General features: G+C 42.6%; 1 protein-coding gene across 2 annotated transcripts in view; it reads left to right on the forward strand.

Annotated features, from left to right (window-relative positions):
* Nucleotides 1-24853, forward strand: part of HDAC9 (histone deacetylase 9) — a 508513-nt gene that overhangs the window by 439193 nt on the left and 44467 nt on the right. For both annotated transcript variants that reach the window (XM_066585479.1, XM_066585478.1), the window contains one exon: nucleotides 21755-21886. In XM_066585479.1, coding sequence (XP_066441576.1) covers nucleotides 21755-21886 — 132 coding nt within the window. The remainder of the gene's footprint in view (nucleotides 1-21754; nucleotides 21887-24853) is intronic.

Genomic DNA, 24853 nt, shown 5'->3' on the forward strand with positions numbered 1-24853 from the left:
CCCCTGCATCGGAGCGCTGGTAACTTTTTCTATATTTGTTGCTGGCACAGTGCTATGGGGACAACGCCTTAGTGCTGTGCAATGATTAAACGCCATGGCCATATTATGGGATGACTCCGTGAACCTCACGTCACTTAACTGGTGGTTAAAAAGCCTGGAGCAGAAGGTGGTGGAAATAGTCCTTTTCAAGACTGTAGGTGTATTGAAAAGATTTTTCTATTCCTACATGAGCACAGTAAAGGGTGTTTTCAAAAATGTACACAAATACAGGAAAACCTAAATTGACATCACTATGTCTATGGACAAACCCATGGTGAAAAATCCTTATCCTATTAAGATGAGTTCACAAGTATCAGATTCTGGTGCAGATGTGCGCTAAAATTCTCATCAAAATTGACGTGAAGCAGATTTCATCCTTTCAGTTGAAGAGCTGAAGTCTGCTGTAGATCCGCATCAACATTTCCGCTAATGGTGTGGATTTTTTGCATTAAATCCACTAGCCTTAAAGAGGTTGTCCCGCGCCGAAACATTTTTTTTTTTTCAATAGCCCCTCCGTTCGGCGCGAGACAAACCTGATGCAGGGGTTAAAAAAGAAAACCGGAGAATGCTTACCTGAATCCCCACGCTCCGGTGACTTCTTACTTACCTGGTGAAGATGGCCGCCGGGATCTTCACCCTCGGTGGACCGCAGGGCTTCTGTGCGGTCCATTGCCGATTCCAGCCTCCTGATTGGCTGGAATCGGCACGTGACGGGGCGGAGCTACAAGGAGCCGCTCTCCGGCACGAGCGGCCCCATTCAGAAAAGAAGAAGACCGGACTGCGCAAGCGCGTCTAATCCGGCGATTAGACGCTGAAAATTAGACGGCACCATGGAGACGAGGACGCTAGCAACGGAACAGGTAAGTGAATAACTTCTGTATGGCTCATAATTAATGCACAATGTACATTACAAAGTGCATTAATATGGCCATACAGAAGTGTATACCCCCACTTGCTTTCGCGGGACAACCCCTTTAAGGTTGTTTTACACAGAGAGACGTTTTGCCCATTAATGAGCATAGACCAACAAACAGTATACTATGTTGATCGCTGCTCATCAAGGGTTCATCTCCATGTAAACAGCATTGGTCAACAGCACAGCTTATCCCCCTGTTAACACAGGTAGCGACTAGCGAGAACACTTATGTTCACATAAAAGACCTGACCGCCTGAAGAATGAGCATTTGCTTGTTCATCAGCTGATCGTGGGCCTACTCACATGGGATGATCATCAGGCATACCAACATTTGTGGCCAATCATTGACCCATGTAAAAGGGTCTTTAGACATTACAGAGATCAGTGCATCTTATTTTGAGTATATTCAAAGATATGAATATGAAACCCCTTGAAAAGAACTTTCTATGTAGTATATATACCAACACAAATATGCTACACGCAACCCACAACCCTGTATTCTGTGTAGCACTTGACCTCTAAGTGTTGACGTCATAATGAAGAAAACGTTCTTACAAAATGTATTTCTTTACGAACCATCTGTCCAATATCACAGTCCTACAAAACAAACAAGTTGTCTACCTAATAAAAGAATATTGGAGGTTCCATTTTACCTTTTGTTCCCAAGGGAGTCTGTAGACACTAAAGGCCTGGCAGTCCTAGACATTACCGGAGGTCTAGTCCAGGAGACATCACATTCCTTACAAGTTTCAGTGGACCATGTCACTTAGCTGTCTAGGTCCTATCTGTGAGAAAGGTCAAAAAACCTTCATATATAGAGCAATAAATATCCAATCATAAAGGGGGACAATAAAACTAAAAGCACTTAATCCCCATTCCCATTGCTGACAGGACTTCTCAAAACAACAAGGCTACCAAATAATTCTTGACCTTTTTATACATGGTAATCCTTTTCTTTCCCAAGACACTTAATACTACTTTAGGATTCTAAATCAGTGCCACGAAGATATCTTCTCCCTGATGGTTTCCATCCCAGTTCATTTAAATGAGCTGACCTTTTCTGTAGATCGTGAAAGACAGTTTAACAACACATTAAGTGCAACATAATTTGAGACTTTGCTTATAAACAGCTTGGAACATTCAAGCCTTGCAAGCTAAGCAAAGCTGATGTAACTCAGTGCCTCAAGATCCAATAAGCAATATAATAATTTATTTAGATCAAGTACAGAACTTGCACTCAGCCATTGTTCCATGAGCAGGACAGCTCGCTGCCAAATGCGTTTTGAATTGGTGTTGTTTTTGAAGCACTTGGATTGTGGGAGTGAGTCTAAGAAAATCTACGATACCGATAAGACTGTTCTACATTTAGTTTCATTCATCGAAAAGGAACTGAGAGTATTTCCAATACCAAAGGAAAGCCTTAAGCCATTTTTTATCTCACTGTGGTCTTCATATGTATTAGGTACATAATCAGACATTCACCAACAATTATGATAGGCTTAGAAACGTTTAAGAATTCTCTTGACTCTAATGGATGACCCTCGAAGATAGCTTGTACTCTAGAACTCAACCTGATTGATTCTCATATATTAATATGTATATAAGATATTTCATATTTTGAATGATCAATCCAAGACAGACAAGATTATTGGCTGCAGTATGATAGAATACTCTACGTAGTCCTACACTGAATCCATTCTGCTGCTTGGGGTCTCCGAACCAACAACATTCTGCAGTCTACATATAGTGTTTAAGTAAAACAATATTCTCTATTACAATACAGAGGCGAAACTTGAAGCTTCTGGACCCAAATGCAAAGTCTGTAACAGGGCCCCCAATTATAATGCTTTATTCAAAGTTCTAGGCTTCTTGTATGGGGAAGAGAGGCCTTATGGGCCCCCTGAGGCCAGCAAATACATGTCCAGCCTATATTTCCATCCTACGGGTTTCGAGCCCTTTCTTCATTGGTGTTCCAGAGGAGGTCCTCAGTAGAAAGTTATGTTCTTTGCCTTGGAGTTTTTCGTCTTAACTTAATTAGCAACAGAATAGTAAATCTGTATTGACTATATGCACCATAGTGCTGGGCCTCATCTGTAAAGATGGAGGGCTACATGGTATCAATGTCTTGTTTCCCTTGTAACGTTCTGTCCTTTTCACATTTCGTGCTAGACAGACTGGAAGGTAGTGCAGTAAAAGAAAGTTTCGAAACCAGTAATTGACATGTGCATGTTACCCTTTAAACATCTGAGTGATAATAAACAAAGCATCGAAAACCTTATATGTGGCTAAATGTTTGACTCTTGGCAGACTTCAGCATCTCCACGTTCTTCATATCTTAGTATCTTGCTCCTTAGGAGAACTGCTTGTTCTTTGTGACTTTTTGATTACGGGAAACCAAAGCTGATTTCTTTTTTTTAAATTATTTACCGACCCTTGGAAAGTGGGTTTCCTGTAACAGATATATGGATACATGGTCCTTTATTACACAACGGATGTAGCAGTGCTTATGCAGTGCATGTACTACTACTATTCTACCATTAACCCTACCCAGAAATATATCTACTGTACGTTACAAAAATGGAAACTATGTCAATAATATTCCTCCTACGAAATTCTATAAATGTGTATTGTTTCAATTTTAATGTAAATAAAGGTAATGAGATCATATTTTATATTTCTTTTCTATTATACTGAACCTTAAAAAGATCTAGAAAACAAGAATTGATGGCAAAGTACATCCAAGTATATGGCTATGTACAAAATAGGATGGTGCAAACACATGCTATACTAGACTACAGTGTTCAATATTGGTGTAGGTATAATAATATAATGTGCATTGTTATTTTAGTGGTGTAGTATATTTGCTGTTAGCAATGCCCACCTTAGATTAGATGGCACCCTGTGCAAAAAATTTTCGGTGCCCTTGTAATAAGAAAAAACTATATTGATTGCACTGATAGGCAGTCTACCTATATTCTGCATGTATGAAAGCAGCAAGATAGCAGCATTCCCACATCACAATACCTCAATGATAACCACTGTACCAGAACCATGCTCATAAATGTCATAATATTAATACAGCACCAGAACAAAGCTGAGTACAAAATTATAGTACGAGAACCAAAATCATAACTAGAGATGAGCGAGCATACTCGCTAAGGACAATTGCTCGATCGAGCATTGCCCTTAGCGAGTATCTCCCCACTCGGAAGAAAAGGTTCGGCTGCCGGCGCTGGTGACGGGTGAGTTGCGGCAGTGAGCAGGGGGGAGCGGGGGGGAGGGGAGGGAGAGAGAGAGATCTCCCCTCCGTTCCTCCCCGCTCTCCCCAACCTCTCCCCGCCCGCCGCCGGCAGCCGAATCTTTTCTTCCGAGCCGGCAGGTACTCGCTAAGGGCAATGCTCGCTCGAGTAATTGCCCTTAGCGAGTATGCTCTCTCATCTCCACTCATAACATAAAAACAGCATGAACCAACCTCAGTACAAAGATTCAATACCAGAACTAAGTTCATAAGGTAAATACATCCCTAGAACCATGATACGATAGCAAAATGAAACAATTTTGTTGGGGGCACTGATGAATTGACAGCCCTGCCTTGTGACATTAAGGGGAAGAGAGAGAGAGATAAGATGGAGATGATTCATGTAGATCCAAGGAGGAAGATCATCTGGCCATATGGACCTAAGGGTCCCCAGCCTACATCCACCTGATACGCCCTACAAGCTGGTGGTTGGCACCATGCACAACCACATGGGTTGCACATAGCTAAGGCTGACCGTGGGTGTTAAGAAAGATTTATATTATACATTGTATTCAAATACTAAAACTTGTCCAGACTTCTCGATAGTCATATGCAGTGTTTAAATTCAATGTGAAGGAAGGAATATATCATTGCCAGACACCATTAGCCACAGCTTATCTCCTTCGGAAATAGTCAGGTGTGTAGACATCTAAAATGCCTGATCTCTCTTTCTCAATGACATTGATAGGACTTTTAGTAGAGATGAGCGAGCACGCTCGGATCAGGCAGTTACTCGAGCGAGCATCGCTCTTCTCGAGTAACTGCATTCTCATCCGAGCAGGGTCGGGGGGGCAGCGGGGGGGAGAGTGAGAGAGATATCTCTCTCTCCCCCCCCCTCCCACTAACCACCACCGCGCCCCCCCCCCCCCCCCCCAAGCCTGCTCGGACGAGAATGCAGTTACTCGAGAAGATCGATGCTCGCTCGAGTAACTGCCTTATCCGAGCGTGCTCGCTCATCTCCAACTTTTAGTTTTACCATACCAGAACTTCCTCAATCTAACTAGGCTCCATCTTTAGTGAGTTGCAATTACAATATCCTAGTCCCTGGATAAATAGGCTGGATGGAGGAACATCTACACAGATCAATACAGTTGTGTTTACTTGATGGTTTTAAGGCCCATTTAGACACAACGAGAATCACTCAAAAATCACTCAAAGCCATATTTTGAGCGATCCTCGTTCTGTCTAAATACAGTGACATCGTGCAGTTTTCGTGCACGAGTCGTTGATCGCTGAATTCTAGCTTGCTAGAATTGAGCGATCAGCCGTTATCAACAGAGCAGGCTGTTATCAGCCGGCTGCGCTGATAAGATTCTCTCTGCTAAACCAAGCTTTATTTTAGATGAAAGAGCAACATCCAAAAAGCATGTAAAATGTAAATTAAAAAAACAAAGAAAAAACATTTTGTAAGACAAAATTAATCTTCTTTATTTGTCAAATCTCATTCGTTTCCAGTGTTTGTCATTTTGTATGTTACTACTTTACCTGGTTGTAAGGAATTCTCAGATATACTCTCACTAAATAAGAGTGGTTTCACATCTGCATTGGAACCTGCGGTCGGAGGTTCGGCCAAAGATTCGGCTCAAAATACCAGACGAAATAGTGCTGCATGCCGAAAGCCGGGCAGCTGAGCGGAAACTGAATAACCCCAATTATAGTCAATGGGGTCCATCCTGCGATAGAGCTGTTCGGCCACGGGGATTCCTACTCCCTGAATGGAGCAGGAAAGCGGAACCCGGGGCGCAGGTGTAAAACCACCCTAAATATATTTTAGAATATCATGTTATCAACTGATAATAGAAAACGCACAAAAACAGTCTTGATAAAAAAAATTCTAAAAATGATAATAGTCAATATTTATCTGTTTTACTGAATAAACTGAGATTCATAATTAATTTCTTCAATTAAATTCTCCCTAATTGCGAAAGACTTCAACACGAAATGTGATTTTCTGTCCAAAAGCAAAATATTTGAGTTGCTCTTGAAAAATTGTACAAGCTTTATTCTGCGCTGTCGGTGTCCTCATGGGAAAGTCATATAAATAAGAGTGATACCTCCCCCTTGGTTTTAGCTGTTAGAAATTCTAAGCACGCTGAAATTGTACATAATTCTCTTCCAAAGGAAATAGCATTTCAGTAGTTTTTCCTCTGTGCCTCATTGAGTTATGGCGCTGCAAAACTATCCCTGTTAAATGACTCTACCAGATGGAAAGTTGCATTGTATATTTGGTTAATTAAGTTGTAGGGGACTGGAATAATATCCCCAAACATAACGACCGTATCAGGGAAATGCGAGCAATTAACATCTATCTTAAATTACATTTTAAATACGATTTTAAATTGGTGTCGTCTATAATTTAATGAACAAGACAAATAAACTTTCTAACGTAAGGCACAAAATACAATAAAAATTACAATTTTTTATGCAAATAGCTAAAGTGAACCAGTCAGCACTACATGATTTATTACTCGCTCCTATTGGCATTTGTGCTTCATTATATCTTAAATATAGCTTTGTATAATGTACTTTGCATGTACTATATGAACGGTATATATGGTAATGTTCCATCACTGCTCAGTAGTGTTGAATTTCCAAAATTTCAGAAATTCTGAACCAAAGGAAGTGTAGATTTACATATTTACCAGTGCTGTGTTTCTCCAGGCCCATATTGAATCTCTAAGGCCTTCAAGTTGCATGCCATTGGTATGAGGTTCTACTGTACTTCAAGCCAGCAGGGGCGTAACTATAGAGGGTGCAGGGGATGCGGTTGTACCCGGGCCCAGGAGCCTTGGGGGGCCCATAAGACCTCTCTTCTCCATATAGGGAGCCCAGTACTGTGAATAAAACATTATAGTTGGGGGCCCTGTTACAGGTTTTGCATTGGGGCCCAGGAGCTTCAAGTTATGTCTCTGTGCAGCATGGTTTAGGTATGGGTACGGGTACAGATACAGATAGAGGGCGGGGGGGGGGGGAGCTCACCTTTTGCATCAGGGCCCCTGAGCCTTTAGTTACACCCCTGCTTCCCAGCACATGTATATGGTAGCTACAGCTTTGTAGGGCCACATGACACTTGGTATAGTCTGGTGGCAAAGCTATGAATGCTGGACTGAGCTAAAGACGTGCACCAAAATTCCATCCATTGTATCCGTCTGCCACATGAAAACACTGGCCGGATTTGACTGATATATGGGAACCAGCCTTACTGTTGCACTGAAGCTCGAATGGTGCACAGTAAAAATGCTGATTCACAAAAGATGCCTTTTACTCTTGAAGTATATAGCTTAGAGGGGATACTTAAAGGGTGATAGAAGGGGGGAGGGGGGGATCTCCATAGCTAGGATAAGAGAAATCCTATATCCCAATGTTTCAGGTAGTTTTTTGGTAATCTGAAATTGGGATTGTTTTTATTAAGTGCCAAATTAGCAGGATATCCAGATTTTGTGCCAGTTTGAAGGTCTTTATCCGTTTATTCCTCCTTCTTGCTCACTATAAATGTACAGTATGTATTATTACTAAAGAGCGAGTAGTGCCTTAGCCGAGTATCTCCCCGCTCGTCTCTAAAGATTTGGGGGCCGGCGCGGGTGATAGGTGAGTTGCGGGGGGAGCGGGGGCGAGAGAGGGAGAGAGATATCTCCCCTCTGTTCCTCCCCGCCGCTCCCCAACCGCTGCCGGCCCCCGAATCTTTAGAGACGAGCGGGGAGATACTCGGCTAAGGCACTACTCGCTCAAGTAATGTGCCTTAGCGAGTATACTCGCTCATCTCTAATTATTACTAGTGATGAGTTTACTTTTGAAACATTCGATTTAGGCAGTCTGCTGAACTATTGCAAAAAAAATTGTTTTGGGCCAAACTAGTTGGAACTGAACCGGAAATTCACCAAAACCCCTAAAACTGGTGTATAACACCATAAAAGCTCTATATAACACACTGAGAGTGCTATACAGGGCTTTTATGGCTCTTAGGCAGTGTTATATGCCCGTTTTCAGGACTAGTATCGAGTGAGCTGAACCAATAGAACCCTGTTTTGGGTAAAAACTTTACTAAATGCTTGGTTCCGGTTTGTGCCAAACCAAACTTTTAGCAAAGCTCGATCCAATACAGGGTTGCGTTCGTTCCAGACTAATTCTCAGTAATATAACAGATGTGGGGGTAACAATGTGAGGTTAGTTCACACACTGCAGATTTGTTACAGAAATTTCAAAGTCTGTCCCATGCTTCTGATTGTGGTTTGCCAAAATCATGCATGTGCTGCGGAAACAGCTCCATAAAATGAAGAGATTTTTCATTTTCTGAAATTTCTTCAATATTCCACCAGTAAATATACCCTAAAGTGCGTGAAAGTGTCTAAACCTAACATCCAACTTCCCATCTTAGTTAAAATAAATAAGTGCAGTCCATTATAACATCTCACTGGTTAAATGCTAATAAGATTTTTTTTTATCCAGGTGGTTTACGTTATAATCCTATTAATTAAATCTCAGATTAAGAGCAGTACTCTAATGCCCAGTTCCTTAAACCTTCCTAAATATATATACAGTATATTATATAACAGGAGCGGTACTATCCCAGTGTAAGGACAGTTATACAAATCACTTATTTGTAGTGCTGTAAATGAACGTCCTTTACATGATATATATCTTACTACTGGGGTAAGAAGAAGGGGCTTCAATAAAAAAATAGAAGCATCCAATACCCCCCGGATTAGAGCAACCCTTTTGTAGTTTGTACTTATGAAGAATCTTTGTCCAGGAACCATATGCTTTAAATGTGTAAAATTCACACATTATGGGCTCTTTCCCAAGAGCGTATATCTGCCACCGTTTTCATGGTCAGCCGATATACGCTGTGATCTGATGCATCGGATTCCAATGCACCAGATCTAGAGAGGAGCGAACGTGCTCGTTTAGAGCAATTACTCGAACGAGCATCACTTTTTTCGAGTAACTGCCTACTGGGGCGAAAGGATTCGGGGGGCGGCGGGGTGAAGCGGGGGGGAGCAGGGGGGAAGCTTGCTCTCTCCCCCCCGCCCCCCGCAACCCCTCGCTCACCCTCAGCGCCCCCCTAATCTTTTCGCATGATTAGGCAGTTACTCGAAAAAAGCGATACTCATTCGAGTAATTGCTCTAAACAAGCACGTTGACTCATCTCTAATCAGATCACATGGTCGTATTCCCATGACGTAAAAGTGCCCGGCCGGCCAATATTGTGCCAGGTGTTTTTACGTCAGGCCCAAAAGATAGTCCTGGAACTATCTTTTGGGCCAGAATACGTCGGCCACTGCTTGGGCTCCTATGAGAGCCAATAACAGTGGCCAGAGAAGGGAGGTGGGAGGGAGTTTAGCAGCGTGACCGCTAAACTTCCTCCTTCTTCTCTCCTCCCCTCTGGCTGATTCCAATGGGCGGGGGCAGAATGGGGGCAGAGCTAAGCACTGCCCTGTCCAGCCTCTTTCCATTGCTGGCTGTGGACAAGGGGCGAGACGGGGCGGAGATTAGCAGCGAGCTTAGCAGCGCTGTTCACCGTGTGAACAGCGAGATGTCCGGCCAGCCGACAGGAATGAACGATCTTAATAGCAATCATTTGTCCCCATAAGCAGATTTTTGGTCCATGTAACAGAAAATAAAATGAGCGCTAATCAATATACATGTTGTTCAGCACTATTAGAGACCATCAGTGAATTCACACTTACATTAGGCCTTTCCATCGCTCTGTTTGTGTGTTTGGAGCAGAAACAGAGGAGTAAAACACAATTAAATGTTCCACTTTTTTCCCGATTAATTTCAATGGGTTTTCAGAAAATATATGAAGTTTTTCAAAGCCCATGCAGATGTCGCCCTTGATAAGATTTGAACCTAGGACCCCAACACTGCAAGGCAACAATGCTAACCACTAAGCCTTGTTCATTGAAGAGGTCCCACCACCACTGATATATATCTGCATTCCCATGCAATTCAAGGGCATTTGCATACCTTAGGGACCTTCTGGAGGCCAAATTATATTAAACACGATTTTTTTTACTCCCATTGAGATTAATGGGAAGCAGATCAGGTTAACCCGATTCCCGATTATTTTTTGAAAATCGGTTCAATCTCTCGATTAGTCCAATAATTGCTCATGAATAATAATTTTTCTCATTATCTTTATTTTGTTTTTCCAATTTATCAGTATAAAATGTTGGCTGTCTATTTGGTCGCCAACCTCTATGGCCACCCCACAACCAAAGATCAGACAATGTATTGTTATTAAGTAATAGATGACCCCCCTTAAAGCAGATACGTTCCATTACAGTGTGCCTATGAATATGCTGCAGCTAGTTGGTAGTGAAGAACCAGTTTGTCAGCGGCCTCAATAAAATAATGATATATTACAATCCTCTTAAACTGAAAACTTGAGATGACTATAGCATTCCTTCAATTTATACAAGAGCTAAAGCATGCAGTCACATACCTCAAGACCTAGAAATGTCCGCGGTGAGCGCAAGGAAATAATAAAGTAGAATTTGTAATTGTCTGTTTCAGTATGAGAGGGAACATCTGGTGGACATGTCTTATGGTGTGCTCACCACAGCTGTGCCTTAATCACTATTGACTCACATGTACCAATGGACTATAAAAAGATTGTGTATTTTAAGAGGCGCTGATTCATGGGAAAAAAAACTCTGTAAACTTTTTCTACCTATTTAAGTGTGAAATATAAATATTATGAATAGAAAATAAAATTTCACAAATATATTATTTGATACCCTGTTTCCCTGAAAATAAGACCTACCCCAAAAATAAGCATGATTTTTAAATGGTGTCCAGGCAGCTATACATGTAAAAAAGAAATATTTTGGAGCAAAAATTAATATAAGGCCCTGTCTTATTTTCGGGGAAACGCGGTAGATGAAAATTTTGAGGTGAACAGATAAGGCTGAACTTGTTCCATTGTAATTGATAAAGTATCTTACAAATATTCGCATTCTATATGAGAGATTTATTCCTCACTATATACGGCATAACAGTAAATAGAAATCCAATAATCTGATTTATTCCTTTAGGCTATGAGAAATATTCTTAGCAAATAAGGAAGATATTTGCATAAATTACCCAGAGGAGCTTGCATGGCCTTATAAGTCTCCTCACTCACCTTCTAGATGTCCCCACACCCCTTCTGGGTGCTCTCCTTGGGGAGAGACTATGCCCTCCCTTGACCCACTCACCCTTAGGTGTCTCCACGCACATTTTGGGTGCTCTCCTTAAGGAGACACGACACCTCTCCTGACCCAAATATTCTGAGTTAACCCCTTGAGGATGTGGACGTTTTTTGTTTTTAATTTTTGTTTACTTCTCGCTTTCATAAAAGAATGATAATGTTTTTGTAGATGGCTGAAGGCTTGGTTTTTGAGGGACAAGTTGTATTCTTAAATGGTACTATTTAATATAGCACATAATGTGCTGAAATTTTAAAAAAAAAATCTCTTAGTGGACTGAAATGAAAAAATTACAATTGCGACAGTTTTTGGGAGGTTTGTTTTTACAGTGTACACACTGCACCAAAAACGCCGTAACTTTAGGCTGAATGCACGCAGGCGGAAATTCTGCGGCGAGATTTTACGCAGAATTTCTGCCATTGGACACTGCTATAAAATTGCATTCGTTTATGCAATCCTATGCAGACAGCCGCGATTTGACCATGTGAAATCTCGCACGGTAAGAAACCGGGCAAGTCCTTTTTCAGTGCTGACGCACTGGCTCTGCACTGTACGTGCGCGGCTGTGCACCAGCTGGCACATCCGCAGAGCTGAGCGAAGAAGCCGGACCGGTAAGCCACAGGTCACTGCAGGGGCACAGGGTCGCATCCCGCTGCGAGAATCTCAGAATCCGACCCGGCCGTCTGCATTCCCCCTTAGGCCTTAGTCAGACGGGCGTTTTTTCGCGCGATTTGCGCATCGCATGACGGATTCATTAGAAACGGGCAGGAGCTGTCCAGCGCATTGAATTCAATGGAGCCGGCAATACAGCCGACTCCATTAAAAGCAATGCGCTGCGGGCGATCGCGGGATGAATTGTCGGTAAGGGCTTAAATATATAAGCCCTTCCCTGCAATTCATCCAGAAATGTGTAAAAAAAATAAAATATGTATACTCACCTTGTCCCGGCAGACGGAGTTCAGCGCGGCCGGCCTGCAGTGGGTGTGAGTGGGTGTGAGTGAGAGCTGCCCCTGATTGGCTCAGCGCTGAGCTAATCAGAGGCACCTCTCACTCACACGGGGGGGCATATGGGGGCTGTGTATTCCTCATTACACAATCCTGAAAGCCCATTCATTTACATTGAGCCATTCAGACGGTTGTTTTTTTTTTTACGCACGTATTATGCATGTGAAAGAAAAGTATACCCTGTTTTGTGCGTATTACACATGTAATACACCCATTATAGGTATTACAAGCGTGTAATATGCAGCCCCCTTACACCCATGTAAGTCAGCCCTTAAACATTTTATTAAGTACTAGGTGATATACCTGTGCGGTGCGCGGTGGTATAAGCGCAGGGATTGGTGTTTGGGAATTAGGGTTTCAAAGTTGTTTCTTTTTTCTACATAATAAGTGATGTTACTGCGCCATTTTGCCATGGTCCCAAATCATTTGTTCGCCAATTGACACATCAACCTTAGTGTGACTACCCACTAGCGTTTTTTTTCTGCTGCGAATTCGCTGCATTTTTTTTCCAATTGTCAATGGGACTTTCTAATGTTAAAAACGCAATGCACCAAAAACACAAGTTGCGTTGCATTTTTAACATTAAAAAGTCCCATGACAATTGGAAAAAAAAACGCAGCGAATTCGCAGCGGAAAAAAAACGCTAGTGGGTAGGCACCCTGACATGCAATCATCTTCAGTAATATTTCTTTTACCTGAAATGTTCATTAATGTCATTAGTTGCTACATAAGTGCTAGCCCAGCACCCACTCTTATGAAGGCTGTCCCAAAGAAAATCTGTGTTGCCCATAGCAGCCAATCACAGCGCAGCTTTCATTTTACCTCTGCAGTATAAAAAATGAAAGCTGAGCTCTGATTGGTTGATGTTGGCAACAAAAATTACAGGGGAAGGCGGGGAGTTTTTCGATTTATAATTATGCCAGTATTCATCGCCTGGTGCAGAAGAACGCTCATGCAAAATATTGTCCTTGCCCTATCGTGTTATGCAGAAAGCTACTATAGAAGTCTATGGCAGCTTACAAAAACGCTAGGGGAGGGAGCCCTAATTTGGCATTAAATTGCCATCATATTCCACAGAAAGGAAGTAGTGTGCACACATGTGAACTGGCTGAAGAATGACAGTACTATGTGCTGGCATGCGCGTATCAGCCTGTTTAAGGCAATCTCCAAACCTAGTTTACGCACAAATGCGCTCCGTTGTGGTGAGCGTATTTATGCATATGTTCAGCTGTTTAGGGGATGGGACTTGTTATTTGTATAGCGCCAACTTATTCCGGAGCGCTTTCAGGTAACATTTTGTTTTATTACCCCCCCACCAAGCTGTGTGCTCATTTCATCGACCTCGGAAGGATGGAAGGCTGAGTCGACCGTGAGCCAGCTACCTGCACTATTTGGGGATTGAACTCGCAACCTTCAGGTCATGAGCGAGAGCTTAGGAGAGCACTGAACCAAAACTGCTGAATCAGCAGTTCCTGTCTCCCTGCAATATAATGAATTTTGAAACCTATCCGTTAAATATATTATACATCATGACATATAGTTTCATTTTCTTCTGCAGGCTTATGTATCAATGTTAGCAACGTATATTCCTGAGAGGTTTTATTTAGCAAGATCATAGGCTTAACTAGATGAACTTTTTTCTAACTTACTATGTAACTGTAGTAGGTCAATCCACCTCTGCAACAGCCACTTGAACTCTTCTCATGTATGACAGACGGGCCCCCAGGTATAGCGGTCTACTTGCAATCTGAACCCACTGTAGGTATACCACTGTGACTACAATGGTGAAATCACAGGGTGGTGAACTCTATCCTGGAGCTTCAGGAATCACAGATGGGGAGGAGATAAAGTAAGAAAGAGATTTGCACATAGCCCGGTAATTAATGGGCATTGAGAGTGCTTATCATGGAGGTGATCCGATTTCATATAGAAAGTCTGTATGTCAAATAAACATCAGCTTTTCTCCAAGAATGTACAGTAATAACTGCAATAAAATGAGCTATTTGTAAAAGTCTTCTTTCTATCTTCAAAGAAGCGCTATGGAGCTTCCTGAATCTCGTGTTACCTACGTCTAGTGCCGACTCTACAAGTGGTCCTGCTTTCTCCTCTACCCCCATTTCCTGTCTTTTTTCATTAAGTCCTGATTTGCACTTGGCACACAACACAATGATACAAAGGTAGGAGTTGTTCTCCATCCGCAGACCATCAGAAGCGCTGTGTCATCTGCCTCCAACGCAGGAACTGACCGCAAACATTGTTTAACATGAAACAGCATACGACTAAACGGCAAAGCAACCAAATAATGGATGAGGAGCACTCTACTTCCAATGGTCACTTACATGTGTTGATCAGTACGTGATAGAGCCTTATTATTGGCTTTCCACCATGAGTCAATCTCCAGTGAATTTAAATCTGTTTACACCGATGGGGTAGCTCATTGTCCATTTTGGAAAACAGATACATCATAACATCACGGCTTTCATTATAAAAGGACGTCATTATGTGGGGAGTCTACAAAGCGCTCCTGCTACTACCTAGAAATGTTAAGGTACCTTCAGGGGTGCAACTAAAGGCTCAGGGGCCCTGATGCAAAATGTGAGCCTCCTCTATCTGTATCTGTACCCGTACCCATACCTAAACAATGCTGCACAGAGGCGTAACTTGAAGCTCCTGGGCCCCAATGCAAAACCTGTAACAGGGCCCCCAACTATAATGCTTTATTCATAGTACTGGGCTCCCTATATGGAGAAGAGAGGCCTTATGGGCCCCCTAAGGCTCCTTGGCCCGGGTGCAACCGCATCCCCTGCACCCTCTATAGTTACGCCCCTGGGTACCTTTACATGAGGCGATTATCACCCAAATTGTTGCTGGAAATAGTGAATTCGGGCAATAGCTGCCCCATGTACCACAGTAAGATGGAGATCTCTTCCGGCCGCCCGCCTCCATTCACTGTGAACAGTGAGAGCCAATCGCTCACTGGTCAGTTAGTTTCTGTGAGCTGAAACAGAGCGATTAGCAACTCCTCAGCGATTTCTAGCTCAACACCTTGTTGGGGCCCATGTCTACACAAACAACCATCACTGAAAATCACTTGTTTAAGCAATTCTTTTGGCTGATAGCTATCCCATGTAAAGCTGCCCTCATGTCCAGTGATCACAGGGGACATTTCTTTGATTGGTGAATTATGTTTATTATTATTTTGCAGATCAGTATCTGGCTCAAAGTTTTCCCTCAAGACCCAAAACATACAGCCTACAGTCATATCGTATCTATACCTAAACTATACAGTTTGCAGTAATCTGTACCTGTATCCATACAGCTTACAATCATCTGTACCTGTACCCATATATAAACCATACAGCCTGCAATCATCTGTACGTGCATCCATACCTAAACCATACTGCCTGCAGTCATCTGTACCTGCACCCATACCGAAACCAAATAGCCTGCAGTCAACTGCACCTGTACCCATACCTAAACTATACAGCCTGCAGTCATCTGCACCTGTACCCATACCTAAACTATACAGCCTGCAGTCATCTGCACCTGTACCCATACCTAAACTATACAGCCTGCAGTCATCTGCACCTGTACCCATTCCTAAACCATACAGCGTGCAGTCATGTGCACCTGTACCCATACCTAAACTATACAGCCTGCAGTCATCTGCACCTGTACCTATTCCTAAACCATACAGCCTGCAGTCATCTGTACCTGTACCTAAATCATACAGCCTGCAGTCATCTGCACCTGTACCCATTCCTAAACCATACAGCCTGCAGTCATCTGCACCTGTACCCATTCCTAAACCATACAACCTGCAGTCATCTGCACCTGTACCCATTCCTAAACCATACAGCCTGCAGTCATCTGCACCTGTACCCATACCTAAACTATACAGCCTGCAGTCATCTGCACCTGTACCCATTCCTAAACCATACAGCCTGCAGTCATCTGCACCTGTACCCATACCTAAACTATACAGCCTGCAGTCATCTGCACCTGTACCTATTCCTAAACCATACAGCCTGCAGTCATCTGCACCTGTACCCATTCCTAAACCATACAGCCTGCAGTCATCTGCACCTGTACCCATACCTAAACTATACAGCCTGCAGTCATCTGCACCTGTACCCATTCCTAAACCATACATTCTACAGTCATCTGTACCTGTACCTAAATCATACAGCCTGCAGTCATCTGCACCTGTACCCATTCCTAAACCATACAGCCTGCAGTCATCTGCACCTGTACCCATTCCTAAACCATACAGCCTGCAGTCATCTGCACCTGTACCCATACCTAAACTATACAGCCTGCAGTCATCTGCACCTGTACCCATTCCTAAACCATACATTCTACAGTCATCTGTACCTGTACCTAAATCATACAGCCTGCAGTCATCTGCACCTGTACCCATTCCTAAACCATACAGCCTGCAGTCATTTGCACCTGTACCCATACCTTAACCATACAGCTTGCATTCATCAGAGATGCAGCTAGGTCTTCCTGGAAGTTATTATGTGTGCAGTTTTGCAGGTACAGCTGCTGATACCTCCCTCACAGTGCACTAGCTCTCCATTCACTGTCAATGGGGCTGCCGAGATGTCCAACTGGCACCTGCTCAGGTATTTCCGTCGCTCCCACTGGAATAAATGCAGCACTGACCACAAATGCTTGGTTAGCACTCCATTCTCAGTGATGTCTGTGCAGGGACAGAAGCGACCCCCGCAGTGACATTCAGAGTGGGACACGGGTGTCCTATTCTGGAGATTGGCGGGGATCTCTGTGGTGAGAACCCACTGATCAGCATGTTATTCCCCATCCTATAGTCGGATGATAAGTTGCTATTTCGATAAACTCCTTTAAGATAACTTGTTACAGAAGTTATCAATGTCAAGCTAAACATTGTGGCATCTGTACTGCTCAGTCATGTGACCGTACAGTTTTCGTACTGGAAGCAGAATATTCGTGGCAGTTACAGCATCTACTACTAAGTATTATAAGTGGAGCCTATTATTCTGAGCATTCCGCTTAGTAATACACAACTGTATGCACCGCCGTTGTCCGCAGACACAAAGTGCTGCCGTTCCCGATATCATGTGGACTTGTGTTTATTTAAATTCATCAAGGGAAAAAATGTCTCGGCAACAGCAGGTTTTCATTGTAACTAATTGACCATGGGCTGCTGCGGGGGATACTAATTTCAGTAGATATGTACACAGCAAATAAAAAGGAAAGACTGAGATAGAAGCTTTCATTGGAAAAACATGTGCACGCTTTAGCATAAGGAATACCACATGTCAGGATGTGAGCTGGAAGGGATGCTGGGGATCAGGTGCAGCAAGACAGATAGAGGCTGCTCTATTCTGCACCTGCAAGAAGGCCAACCAGACAAAGTCATGAAAGTCAGCCTTTAAAGGGACCTTCACACGGGGCGGGATGTTCTGCAACAATGTTACAGAATATGATGGCTCCGAATTCCGCATCAAAATCTGCACGGCTAAGGCCCCCTGGAAATGGGCGGGTCGGACCCTGCATGCGGGATTCCCGCAGCGGAGTTCGATCCAGTGGCCGGCCACTGACCATTGCATGGCCGCCCGCACACAGGTTGGTTCGAACCCCGCATGCAAGATTCCCGCAGCAGAGTTCGATCCGATGCCAGACCTGCTTACCTATCCGGTATCTTCTCCATCTTCTCCTGTGCTGCCAATGTGTCGGGTGGCACATGCGCAGTACAGGGGATGCCACGCCGTTGCTATGGCGATGACGCGGCCTCATCTGTAGCAAATGTGTCGGCTGGCGTGTGCGCTGTTGGTGATTGAGGAATGGCCGCGGCACAGATGGCTTGCGTTGACTTTAATGGAAGCCAGCCGTGCGTAGCCTGCAGCAAATACAGCATGCTGCAATTTCTTTCCCACGAGCGGAAAATCGAAATCGATTTCCACTCGTGAGCAGGAAATCACGTTTTTCCATAGCATGCTATGGGCTGGGTTTGCTGCGAAATCCGGAGGTGGAATCCCGCAGTGCAATGCAAATCCGCCCAGGTGCAGGAGGCCTAACTGTGGATTTTGAAGAGGAATTGCTGGCAGGATTCTGCTAGCTTCAACTCTGTCCCAAATCTGCATGGTAGCAGTGCAAATTTTGGGGCTGAATATTCCTCTGTTGCGGAATATACCGTCTTGTGTGAAAGGTCCCTAACAGTAAAACTAGTTGACAGTTAGGGAGACTGGTTTTAGATGGAGATATGAGTAGTTTGACCCATCGCAGAACCCTACGGTGACCTATTTAGAGAAAGTCCATGTATTAGGCCATCTGCAAACGGGCACGTACGGATTCCGCGTGGGGAATCCTGCATGGAATCTGCCCGTGAAGCCTGCCGGCGACCCTACGTACCTGTCTTTCCTTCTGCACTGCGGATGGGCCACCGGCGTACATGTGCAGTACAGATTTCCCTGCGCCGTCGCTAGGCAATGACACAGATCCCAGCTTCCATTGACTTCAATGGATGCCGTCCGCACGGAAAACACTCAGAAATAGAGCATGCTGCGATTTTTCATCTGCTAGTGTGCATGAAAAATCACTTTTCCATTGTGTGCTATGGATGGACATTACTGCGGAATCTGCGGGCAGATGCCCGCTGCGGATTCCGTAGCAAGCATCCGCCCGTGTGCATAAGCCCCAAGGGCTGCTGCACACAAGTGCACATGCTAAACACAGAGGATAGAACCTATTGATTGCAATGGGTTTGTCCTTGTAACAGCATTAAAGTCCCTTTGGCTGTGCCGTCTGCTCCCCTTTGCGTACACCATCAAATATTGGCACAATGACCGTCTGGTTCGCCAACAGTCCCATCATTCTGCATCCCACATGCTACACAGATTCATTAGGTATTGCAGATATGATACAGTTCCCAGCTGATTGCACATCTGATAGAGTTCCCAGATGGGTTGTGAACCAGCTTTCCACAAATCTTGGAATGCAATCATATAATTGCATCTTACTAGACGGATTTGTCATTCTGGAGCCCGGTGTTGTGGAAAGATTAGCAAATATTAATTTAATCTTTTCTGCAGTTTTTTTTTTTTTTTTTACTAATTATTCAATTTTCTTCTGAGTTAATTTTGGGAGAAAAAAACTCCCCGAAATATTTATGTGTTTCCTCTCTTTCAATTCCAGATTGAATGTTTTCATTTCAATAATTTATGTTATGCAAGGTTACCTTCTCAGCAGGCAGACAAATTCAGAGACACGAACTTATAAAAAACCCACTGCTGATGTGATTGAAATGCAGAGTGAAGAGTGTATGGTAAAAATAGGAAGGCAATCAGTGCCACTGGGCATGAAACACATTGACACAGAAGTTCAACATCCCTCTGGTGAATACTGAGCAGCTCTCTCCTCTGAGCTGAGGGACTGGATCTCACATTAGGCAGTCACTGCTATGGAAATCTCCTATGAAACCGATCTTAGGAAAACATTAAGAGAATGCATAGATTTCCTTTGAGAGAAGGGGACACTTGTTTACTTGTAAATATGCCATGATATATATATATATATATATATATATATATATATATATATATATATATATATATATATATATATATATATATATATATATATATAGTGTGTGTGTATATATATATATATATATATATATATATATATATATATATATATATATATATATATATATATATATATATATATATATATATATATATATATATATATATATATATATATATATATGTGTGTGTGTGTGTGTATACATAATGTTGGTCATTTGTCTGATGTAATCCAAGGCATACTGTTCGCAGAGAGCATTAAATAAAACAGTAAACGAATAATACCCTGTTTCTCCTAAAATAAGACCTACCCTAGAAATAAGCCCTACCCCGATTCTTTAGGATTTTCGGGGAGGCTTAAAATATATAAGCCCTATTCTGAAAATAAGCCCTAGCTGCATTACATTAAAACAAAAAAAAAATAATATATTACCTAGCAGGCTGGGTCCAGGTCCCTCCCGCTGCTCTCTGGAGCTCCAATGCGCTTCTTGCAGTCTTCAGCCGCACACAGAAGATCCTAAGTCCCGCCTCTAGGAAGCGATGATTTTGATTGGCTGCGCAGCACTCGAGAACCAATCGGAGTCATCGGTTCCTAGAGGCGGGATTTATGATTCACACAGCCAAAAGGCTGGCATAACGCATGCCAGCGCTGCTGAAACCAGGTGGTATCTGCAGTAAATGCAGCATTGAAAAATGCTGCATTTCTGCAAATGCCTGTGTGAGGGAGGCCTTATACAGTACCGTATATGTACCCCAGAGTGGTGCCATTAAAATATACAACTCGCGCTAAAAAAGCATAAACCGTCATACGGCTCTGTTATAGCTCTTGCGATACGACAATGAAAATCGCTTGGTCCCTTAGGTACAAAATAGGCTGGTCTCTAAGGGGTTCAACTGTGCCCCTTTTCGGTCTGTTTAGTGTGGCATCTTCATAGTAGGATGATTCATAGACACGAGCTCATGGACAATGTGTACAATCAAAGTTTCAACGGTTCTAGTATATATTGTTTAAGTATAATTAGAGATGAGAGAGCATACTCGCTAAGGGCAATTACTCGAGCAAGCATTGCCCTTAGCGAGTACCTGCCTACTCAGAAGAAAAGATTCGGGTGCCGGCGGGGGGGAGGGGGGGGGGGGGGAGAGCTGGGGGAAATGGAGGGGAGATCTCTCTCTCCCTTTCTCCCCCCCCCCCCCCCCCCACTCCCTTCTGCTCACTCCTGCAACTTACTGCTCCCCCGCGCCAGCAGCCGAATCTTTTCTTCCGAGCGGGCAGGTACTCACTAAAGGCAATGCTCGATAGAGTAATTGTCCTTAGCGAGTATGCTCGCTCATCTCTAATTATAACATTGTCCATTATTACCTATTTTCCCTACTTTATTCTCAGCTCTATTCCACATAGGCATATTGAATGGCAGCCCCCAAGTATTTAGGTTTGTGAAGCATATATCAGTATTGATGCCTGCATAGCAATGTCCCAGTAGTTATACCCATTTCTACATTGCTGGAACATGTGGTCTTGTACTGATGTTGTTTGTCAACCTTTTGGCCACTTTGTGCTCTACTACAAATGAAACAAAAACAGATTATTAAAAGCTTAGGATCAGTGGAAATATATTTTAATTGAAATGGCAAAATTAACAGATGGCACATTCCCTATCAGTACGAACAGTCCTGCATTTAGTCAAATTATTTGCTAATTCTCTCCATTTAATTTTTTTCTTCATTTTCATTGCAGCTTCAGAACCCAACCTGAAAGTTCGGTCTCGATTAAAACAAAAAGTAGCAGAGAGAAGAAGTAGCCCTTTGTTAAGAAGAAAAGATGGGAATGTCACAGGTTCATACAAGAAGAGAATATTTGAGGTGGCAGGTACAGTATGCTTATATGTCATCTAATGTGTGCAAAAATACATCCATTCATTATTTTATTATTCCTTGCAACCATCACATAACATCATATTCGGAATGATCGGTGATTATTATGCTTTAGTAATAGAATATTTAACAAAAATAATTCATGTACTTTCAAAAAGTTTTTCTATCTTTAGTACAGACTTTTTTGGGTAGCTCATGATTGAAGGAGCCAAAACCATTCGATGTAAATTAGACCAATCCTCAGATTTTGGTGGGTTTGGCCTATCATCTAATGTGTATGGTGGCCTCCTGACACTTCCCAATGGCAGATATCAGGGGAGAAGAGGATCAGACAGTTACATTTCAGGTGCCCAGTTTTTCGTTCTTGGGAGACAAGCTTGTGCCAGAGGTGTCTGACTTTCCCACCATATTACATTGAGACTACATGCATATTTGGCCCAGCCAAGCATACATGTATGAGATATAGGGGTGTCTGGGACATTGCTGTTGAGCATTCAACTGTCTAATGTCTTTGGGTAACCTAATGGTCTTTTTACATGGGCTAATTATCAGGGTCAGGAAATGGTGCAAAGGAACAAGGGTTGGTGGAAAGCCTCTTAGTGTAAAATAATAGAATGGTAGATGTAATAGTTGACAAGATTTTGATAACTATGGAAGTGCTGCCAATCTAGAAAAGTGCCAGCTAAAGGTTGGCGTGATATGGACAGAACAGAGTAAAAAAGGTCCGCTAACGGTAAAAACATGTGATTTAGGTCAAAGAAAAATTGTGTAAGGTTGGCTTCCCTGTTTTATTAATTAATATACTAGCAAATAAAATTCACATTTCGGGGCACAATGCCTGGAATGCACACCGCTCTAGTAGAAATTAAGTCGTCTAGTGATATCTGTTGGGATAGGCATAGACCTAGGGTCAAACGTGCCTCTGAATACTCATTTGCCTGACAATCAGGGACCATCAGCCAATAAACCAGCAAACGCTAATTTGTCAGCTCTTTAGCTTCTTTATGTAAGCATAAAATTGCTCGCTGATCTGTGGTACGTCTCCCAGTGTGAACATGGAAATATACAGCTGGCCCATGGAGATGAAAGATCATATTAGCAATCATTCACCTCCATAAGCCGATTCTCAGCCCATGCAAAAAGATAATAAAACAACCGTCGATCGACATGTGTGTCAATCCGCACTCGCTACATCAAGCCTAGAATGTGGCCTGGGTAAAAAGACCATAAGTCTATATGAATTTGTCCAAGCAGAGAGAAGCTCAGTTACACCACCTTGAAAAGCATCTTAGTCCTGGAACTACTTTTCAAGATCAATTTTTTTAAATTGCCCATATGGCCAGATTGATATATGGATTCATATTGTATTAATATGTGCATATCCATGAGAAGGAACCGCCTAAATTAAAGTCAACAGCTTATAAAAATGAAGCTGATGAAGCTCCCTAATCCTTTACCTTTGAGCCCAAGAATGAAGTTTATGGGGCTTAAAGATGACAGGTTCTCTTATGGAGTCAGAAGTTTTTCTGGACTTTGTGTCAGTAGTTTCATTGAAGAACTCTACAGTCAGGCTCTTTAGTATACAGAGCATATATTGTGCAATACAATGTATTCAACCATACAGGAAGTTGAAAGAAGAAGCTTTAAATGAAGCAATCAGTGTTGGTGTCCACATGCACGGACTTTTTATTTATGTATTGACATTGATAGGGGCTGAACAGCGGCCCCCTCCACACTAGATTGATAGCATGTTATCATGACCTTTGAAAATGTTCCTTGTTTATCTTTGGTGACACAAGAACAACCCAAATGGCCTTAGTCTTCTACGAAAAACAAGACTCGGTTTGTCTTATACAAAAGATAAGATTTCGTTCAAATATTGTTCTCTTCGTCTTTTTTTAATCTTTTTTTTTTATCAGGGCACCATTAACTTTTCACAAGCATACAATACTAAAAAAATAACCTTACGAGACCCTGAAGCCTTCAGTGCACTGACTAATTACTAATTTTTCTGTGGCTATTTTAAAGCTGAGGAAAATCTGATTTTTGGAGGGAAATCCCAGTCATTAAACAAAATATGAAAGGCTTCCACTGTCCAAATCTAGGTAACACTAATGTCCTCTATCTATCAAGTGCAACTATACAAAATCAACATGACACGCAAATCCCAGTAGTAAGGAAAAGTAAGTCAAGCATGAAACTACTGGTTCCCATGTTTTTTCCTTCTACCGTCTGGACACCATATGTGATGAACAGCTCTGTGCACCAGACTGGCCACAAGCTGGGCGCCGCACATCTTCCAGATGATCAGCAGCAGCTATCTATGTTATGAATAGTTTAGTAGTTTTTTGGAAATGTGTTCATACATGGAGATCCGTTTTTCCATATTATTTCATGGAGTTTTATTTGTTTATGCCTTTTAATTATGTTTTATGGTTTAATTACATTAGGAACATGCAGTAGATCACTTTCGTCCTGAGCTAGCTCTTTCAGAAGTGAAAATGGCCATGACCTGACCACAGCTGTCCAGGAGCATGGGCTTCTCAAAAGTTTTCTGATAGCCTCAACAGATAGAATTGGTGTTGTACCCAGAACTAAGTTGCTGTAGCATGGACACTTATTAAATATGTCCTGCTGTCATTGTAGTGCCAATCCAGCTCTGAGCTGAACAGCGGAGTCTAGGCATATGCTATGGCTGCAAGGGCTACAATCCGTAAAGGGGTTTTCAGAGTTATTGATTTTGTATAGTTTGGGGTTCCTGTGCCCAAAACGATATAAAATCAATATATTCACCGTGGCACCAGACAGCCCCTTCAACCGTTTGACGCCATGGCATCTGATGGTACACTGCCAGAAAGGGTTGGTGACATCCCATAAAACTTTTACGTGGACTTCTAGTGTAAGAACCCCAAGACAGGTTTACAAGACATCACTGATGACAGCCCTGTCCAGCCTCCTATTG

The sequence above is a fragment of the Eleutherodactylus coqui genome, chromosome 12, assembly GCF_035609145.1.
Source record: "Eleutherodactylus coqui strain aEleCoq1 chromosome 12, aEleCoq1.hap1, whole genome shotgun sequence".
NCBI lineage: Eukaryota > Metazoa > Chordata > Amphibia > Anura > Eleutherodactylidae > Eleutherodactylus > Eleutherodactylus coqui.